Source organism: Gavialis gangeticus, unplaced genomic scaffold (genome assembly GCF_001723915.1).
Source record: "Gavialis gangeticus isolate Ggan-Ray unplaced genomic scaffold, GavGan_comp1, whole genome shotgun sequence".
Classification (NCBI taxonomy): Eukaryota; Metazoa; Chordata; order Crocodylia; family Gavialidae; genus Gavialis; species Gavialis gangeticus.
This window is the reverse complement of record NW_017729024.1, coordinates 149,444,885-149,452,263: the sequence shown is the minus strand read 5'-3', so window position 1 is coordinate 149,452,263 and position 7,379 is coordinate 149,444,885. Positions and strand designations below refer to the sequence as shown.

Here is a 7,379-nt window from a genome sequence, read left to right as displayed (position 1 = left end):
CCCCTCCCCGCCCCCCCAGCCTCGCAGCCCCCGAGCCGGTTCTCTACCATTTTACACTATAACAAAAACCCGAGAAGAGCAACGCGGCGGCCGCAAATGCAAGTTCACGCTCAGAGTTCAAGTCCGAAGCAGAGCACGGCAGCTCTTTATTGAAAGCAAAATGACTACCTTCTCCCTTCGTGGGACAGAGAAAGCTCAGCCCGGGGATACCCCCCTCCCCCTCCTTCCTCCCGCGAGGCTGCCGAAAATGACTGGGTTCCCCTTTTCGCCGCTGAGCCAGCCCAGGTCGACAGAGACAGCTAGTCTTTAGGGAACGGAAGGAGTTAATCGCGGCTTCTTTTAAATGCATATAAGCCCATCGGAGCCCCTGACCGTGGGGAGAAGTAGTGCCTGCTGGTCTAGCCAGAGACTTGTTAGGAGCCTGCCCCCCGCACCTCCCACCCCAAGGAAATAAATCGGGAAAGAGGGGGAAAAAAGAGACACAAGGAAAAATAAATAGAATTAACATATATTTTCGGAAGGGTCCAAAATACGTACAAATCCCGTTTTATGCCTTCGCAATCACGTGTATATTGATATCATAAAAGAGAAATCCTCCGGCAGGCTTTTGCTCTAAATACCTTACTCATTGAAACTGGCAGTTCCAGCTCATTATTCCACTCCCTTAAACCCGATTCTGATGCTGGCTAAATATAGAGCTTCGCCTTCATGGCAACGCGAATCGAATACACAGCAAGCAAATCAGTAGCACAGGAGGGGAAAACAAGAGGGTTGATCAAAGACCTCCTTTCCTTCCCAATCCTGGTTTGTCGGGGCGGAGACAGGTTTCTCGCTTATTGCACATCATTTACAAAGATCGAGCTTAAAATGCAATCACCTCTGCCAGAAGTATGAAGAAGTGGGGGTTGAGAGTGTAACAGAATTAAAACCAGATCGACTTTATTTGTAAACAATGGTGTTGCAATGGAAAGCACGAGTTGCCTTTCAGAGCTGGGCTCCCGAGTGCGGTCTTAGTCCAGCTCGGTCCGGACTAGCAAGGATGGGGCCATCTGTGGGGGAAGAAATCTTGGGACTGGACCCGAAAATACCCGCCTTAACCAAAGCGCTTATAACTCCGCAACAGTGTTGTATGTCTGCAATAAAGATCGGGAGAATTTTTAAAGTGACACATATTTCTAGCCTTTCCCAGGTTTTTAGCACGCAGGAAGTTCATGAATACACCCCCCTCCAAAGCGGTGATTTTGACCCTATGGAGAAATACAACAAAGGTCAAAAAATGTGCCTGTGCTTGTGACATTTGGGGGCTGAATTCCTCCTTTCAACCACAAGAGGTCGCTACTGCGACCGAGTATTAAAAAATATTACCTAAACTCGAAACTGTTAATTGCTGCTTGATTTATTCTACTACCACATTTTAAAGCTTTATTTTTGTTTTGCTTTACATACCTAGGGGTGGAAATGCGAGAAGCACAGAGCTAGAGATGACTGTGAGCAGGAGAATCAATCCGGGATGGGGGGAGGAGGGGAAGGATTGAGCATAAAGCTTATCGGATCAAGGTGTTAACATTTTTATTATGATTTTACACTTCTTTTACGTTCAGGAGGCGTGCAGCGGCTTGAGAATCTGTTTCCCAGAGAGCAGACTCTTGCAAACACTGAGGCTGGGGCTGGCTGTCCCTATCCGGAGCTGTCCGTAGGGTGTCCATGCATCTCTACCAGTCAGTTATGGAATGTCTCCTGCCAGGTTTCAAAACTGGATCATTAGGGAGTCTGTGTTTACAGGTCGTGCGTGGGTTGACAACAGGAGATAACATTGTTTCAGTCTAGTGTAGTGAAATTGCCCATTACTAAAGGTTTACCCCTGCCACATGCCAGCTTGTCTTTCGGAATTGCCCTCATCAGCGATAATTCTTGGTAATTGCTTATTGGTTTACAGAGCTAAAACAGCGCAAAGTGAGAGGAGGAAGAAAAATCTCGCGAGTTTCAAGAAGTACAATGAATGCCTGTTAGTTGCAGCTCCCGTGTCTTTGCATGCTGAATCCCTGAGGCGTGTGTGTTGGCAACACCGCCTTTGCCTTCTGACATGATCCTGAGACAATTTCACGGCAGCCGGGGAAGTTGTCTTTGCAGGAATGTTCCTCTTTTTATTCCAAATATGCATTCACCTCCGACCACTTTCAGACTAAGGATTCGGAAAAGATCTTGTGTTTGGTAGGAACATCCTCATCGCATTTAAGTTTAATAAGTCTGGGGGCTATTTCAGAGTAAGGCGATTTCCACGTGTGCACGGACAGACACACATTTTCCAATTACCCCTTTCTCTCTTACTCGAGCCTCTGTCTTGTCGGTTTTCTGTCATAAGCAGGACTTTGAAAACATTTTCCTGATCAATACTATTTGAAAATCCTTTTTTTAGAAGGCACTCGGGTGTTTATGGTGAGATGAGCTCATATAAAAGAGGACAGAAACACGGATTAGAGGGAAACATTGTATGCCATACTGCTTCTTTTGGGATCCCAGCGTTATAACGGTTTGAGGAGGAGACGGATTCTCATGCAAAACAGACGAGCCAGTGATCAAAGCCTGGACTCTGGAAATACACAAAGTAGCAGGCATCTTACAATATAAAGCAGAATTGTGTCTGACTGGGTTTGAAAGCTTTTAAACGAGCGGCAGTCAGAGTATTAAGCTAATAGCTCCTTAAGTCACTTCAGTTGCCTGAGAAAGGCAATGAGTGGAGGTCCGGGTGTACCTGTCTACAGACGTGCATAACCGGGGGATCACAAACAACGCCATGGGGGACCTTCTGAAAAGTATTCCTGAGATCCTAGTTCCCTGGAATAAATTAAAGGAACTCCCCATATTTCTCAGATTTAGATCTGCCATGTCACCTCCACAACTTACTTGTGAATCCAAACACAGGAGAGACGTACTTTTTTTTAATCATCAGTTTTAAAATGTACTATAGAGAAAGACAGGCGTTCTCGGCTCTGCTGCTTGTGAGCATGCATTCTGGTTCAACCCGAGACCATGTCTACAAGCATGGGCTGAATTTTTAAATGTTTAAGCAGAGACGACCTAAAAAGGGGATTTGAAAAGACAGTAGTAGTAGAAAGGAAGGGGGCTGACAGACCACGTCCGGTAAATATCTGCATCTTCTTGGAACTTGCGATTAATCCGGGGAGATTTTTTATTCGCAGTTTTAAGGGGTGGGTGGGCAGAGGCAATTACAGCTTGGTTCTGTAGCTGAATACAGTTAGCATTTCTTTTCAGTCCTCGGAACAGAGTTAGGTCTGTCTAATCAAGCTGGGACAGTTTAAGGTAGAAAAGGTAGCTGCCAGGAAGGAAAATAGCTGGATTTAAAAATCCCCCCTCAAAGATGGCATTAGAAACACGGCATTGCAAACAGGCACCCCGCCTCCCCACCCTTGGGGGGGGGGGTACGGCAAGCGCCCGGAAGACACGGAGCGAATGCAAGGTGCGCTGGGAGATGAGAAGGAGCAATGCAGAGGGGCGCCAAGCCCCAAGCAGAAAGGGAAATACAAATGAGGAGTCAAAAGAAAAAGAAAAAAAGTTCCCTCTGCATCCGCGAGCCGCGCGGCAGGGCTTGCTGGGCTCGGCAGCCTGAAATATGATAATCAGAACAGCTGCTCCGTGCTGCGGCCGGCCAATCAGCGCCCCGCAGGCTTGACGTCCCCGCGCCGTGCGTCAGACCAATGGAGATCGAGCTGAGTTGGAGCAGAGAAGTTTGAGTAAGAGATAAGGAAGAGCGGGTGCCCGCTCCGCGCGGAGTCCGGGCTGCGGCGGCTCCTGCACTCGCCCCACGCGGGCACCGGGACTGCTCCGCCGCGCCACGGACTGCCCCGCGCCAGCGCCGCGGCCCCGGCCTCGCAGCCTCTTTTGCTAGAGTTGTGGTTTTTTTTTCTTTTCCTCCTTGTTTTTTTTTTTTTAATTTGATTTTAGCGACAGCTTTGCCAGTCTCCTTTGGGGTCTTAACACGCAAGCGTACACCATTTCACTGTGGACATTACACCCTCTTACAGATATGGGAGACATGGGAGACCCACCAAAAAGTAAGGCGGAATTTTGAAAGCGTTGTTGGAATACATTGTGCTGTCTATTGTCATGGTGTCAGGCAGGGAGCTGATCATCTCAACTTCAGGCGATCGCTAGAGAAGTGCCTTTGTTGCCGTGCCTGCATGCTTTGCTGTGTTTGAACCTCGTAGCTGTGTCTTTCCATAGCCTCGTGCCCTGCTTTCTGCATAAACTTCGGGGAGGAGGCAGGTTGATCTCTCTTTTTTTTTTTTTTTTTTTTTTTTGAGCAGCGTCTCCAGCCAGGGGAGGCTTAGCTTGGCTCGGTGTTTAGCCTGTCTTGAATATCCAGCACCTAAGTCTCCGCAGGCGAACGAGCATCAGGCTTGCACAAGAGAGCAAGTGCCCGTGTAACGATGCCTGTTCTCGAGTCCCGCGGCAGAGGGTTTAAAGGGAGGCAGAGCCATGCACGCCTTCAGCTCGCAGCCTTTCCAATCCAGCCCTTCCTTGGCGAAGCAAACGGTAGACATGCAGAGATGCAAAGAGCTGCAGCACTGGCCCCAGTTAAGAGGGAAATAATCATAATAAAACCAACAGCAGGAAGAAAAAAAAAGCCCAGCTCGGCAGCTCGAAGTTTAGCTGCAGTACGAGGCTTGCAAAAAAGGAGGGGAAAAACAGAAAAGAAAAAAGAAAGATAAAAATAAGCCACCTTGAAAACAAAACTACTCCGCTATGGATCTGAACACCCGTTCCGCCTCCTTCCTAAGTGAGGCACGGTGTGATGGCACACTTCAGTTACCATCCCAAAATGCGAGACTCAACACACACAGACACACAGACACACACACACGCTCCCGAGCAACGCCGTAGAAGGGAACGGCACTAAAAGTGTGTTTATCTCTGTAGGAGAGTAAACGCTTCGTCAATCATGTATTTATTTTCATTTCAGAAAAACGTCTGATTTCCCTATGTGTTGGTTGCGGCAATCAAATTCACGATCAGTATATTCTGAGGGTTTCTCCGGATTTGGAATGGCATGCGGCGTGTTTGAAGTGTGCAGAGTGTAATCAGTATTTGGACGAGACCTGTACGTGCTTTGTTAGGGATGGCAAAACCTACTGTAAAAGAGATTATATCAGGTACGCCATTTACGTTGTTTAATTATTCGCTTCGATTTGACGATCGAAAGAGCAGAGGGCCAGTTGCTTTAAGTTATTTTCCCCCAAGGTGCAAGGGAGGGGGGGAAAAAGTTGCAGTCGAGTTTCTTCCAGCCATTATTTTTATGACTGTTATTTCAAGAAAAAATCGCATTTGCCCACAGCGAGGACCTCGTGTGCAATTCTCCTGCATCAAGACATAGCTTGCTGCGTTGAGTGTTGTGACCCTAACAAAGCAGGGGAGCTTCTAGTGACAGAAAAAACAAAAAAAGTGTATGTCTTAAATAGTGTAGGAGCAGCACAGATCGCTTTTAAACATTTACCTCAGAAATGCAGCTCAGTGAGGGTTTGCAGAAGTCTCCAGCAAGGAAAGGGACACGAGGAATTAAAGACACTTCAAACATGTGTGCACTAAAAAAAATAAAATAAACCGATTTATGCCAGGCCAAGGGTTTTATTTTATTGTACTGTATTTTATTTTTAAAATAAGGCGAGGTTCTGTTCAGTTCTGAAGGCGGGATCCCTTTATTTGAGAGGTTAAACGCTAGACTAAAACGTTTCTTTGCTAAAATAACTGACATTTAATCTTTTTAAATATTAACCCCTTGGAGATATGTGACTGCCTTTTCTTTCTTATCTTATCTGTGCTGATGAATTAGACAGAGCAGATCAAATTGCCCATCATCTGTTCGCGAACAATTGGGTATATTTAGATAATGGAACTGCTTCCTTCCTCGTATTAAAATCTGGTAACTGATAAAATGTGAACCTTGCCAATCCCGACGCCGGAGCGAAAACACCGCAGAAACTGGGAGGGGGCTGATGATTTAGACACTTGATCCGCTTCTAGCCTTTGGTGTCATCTGCTTAGGTCGGTGTATGGCAGCACTGTCGTGTATCCCCGCTGAGGTCTAGCCAGGGGGTGTCCGCGGGAAATTTCAGGGCTAAATATCCATGGACGATGCCTTTCTCGTGTCATTTTATTCCGGGTTGGAAAGAAACACGCTCGGGTCTCTTTCTCCCATCACGTCCCTTCCCAGCCCAGCGGGTTCCGCCGACCAGGCGGTGCAAATTCCCCTCCAATTTTGCAGTGATGAAAACAAATCGCCTTCCTTTCCCCGCTTGACTTTAAAGCTAGCTTGGGGTCTGTTCTGGCTCTGCCGGTTTGAAATAAAGGGAAGGCAAACACCGGGGACTTATCTGAGCCTTCAGCTCCTGCGGGAATTTCACTCAGCGGAAGAGATGGGCCAAACAACATGTGCAATTTAAAAAGAGCAAGTTTCCGCCAAACCCGCTCCTGTGGCGGGTATCGCTCAATATTCCAAATTTAAATCGCTAAAATAACAGCATGTGACAAGCAGCCTTGAGTTCGACTCTGGGCCCAGGGAAAACGATCCAAAAAAAGACCCCCAAAACTGTTCCCTATGCATGTGGCGACCGCCGTTTTGTTGTTGAGTTGCTGCTCCACACACACCTCAGCGTGTATTTCAGAAGCTGGTAGCAATTCACAACCGACTACAGACTGGTGTGTGGCACACATGCACCAAGAGGGCGTAAGCATGCATGTGGACACACACACAAGGACCCATCAGCAGTCTGTTTATAATGGGGGGAAGGGACCTGGTGCGTGCATTCGCTTCTTTCTGTATATTAGCACATTATTTATGAGTGTGTACAAGTCCCCGCAGGGGCTGGCATATATTTTGAGAATTAGGCTCACTTGACCCTTTTAATCAAAGAAGTTAGCAAGGAGCCTCCGAGCTTCAGCTGAAAGGGACCTATTTCTCTTCCACTGAGATGGGAAGAAGGGCAAATCTGCACCCCCGCCCACCCCCTCTGCTAGCTGGAAGAGGACTCCGGCTGTGCTGCAGCAGCTGGGGAAGGAGGGGAAAAACAGAGACGCGGCTGATTTGCTGCGTGGAAGGAAGTTTTCCTTTCCCGTGTGGAGGAGGCTGCGGCGCTCGGGTCACGGCGGCGGTGCTGGGGGTAGGAGAAGGCGCCGCAAGGCTGCACGGCGCGGGGCGGCGGAGTGAGTGCCCCAGCCTGTTTCAAGGCGAAAAAGGGTGGGGGTGCAAAACGAAGCCTGGAGCCGGAGGGCAGCCTTCAAGGCCTGGGAAGTTAGCTCTAGAGGGGGAGGCTTCGGGCTTGGGAAAGGGGCAAACCTCCCGAGAGGCTCCGTGCGAGCAAGCC

General features: G+C 48.2%; 1 protein-coding gene and 1 long non-coding RNA gene across 3 annotated transcripts in view; one reads left to right on the top strand and one right to left on the bottom strand.

The window, feature by feature from the left end:
• LOC109297837 overlaps positions 1-777 on the bottom strand; it is a 62,709-nt gene extending 61,932 nt beyond the window's left edge. The window contains exon 1 of one of the 2 annotated variants that reach the window (XR_002097435.1): positions 538-777. This is a non-coding gene — a long non-coding RNA (uncharacterized LOC109297837). The remainder of the gene's footprint in view (positions 1-537) is intronic. The other variant, XR_002097436.1, reaches the window with a different exon arrangement.
• Positions 778-3,757: 2,980 nt separating this feature from the next.
• Positions 3,758-7,379, top strand: part of ISL1 (ISL LIM homeobox 1) — a 16,795-nt gene continuing 13,173 nt past the window's right edge. The window contains exons 1-2 of the mRNA XM_019517887.1: positions 3,758-4,073; positions 4,982-5,171. Of these exons, the coding sequence (XP_019373432.1) occupies positions 4,046-4,073; positions 4,982-5,171 (218 nt within the window). The 5' untranslated portion in view covers positions 3,758-4,045. The remainder of the gene's footprint in view (positions 4,074-4,981; positions 5,172-7,379) is intronic.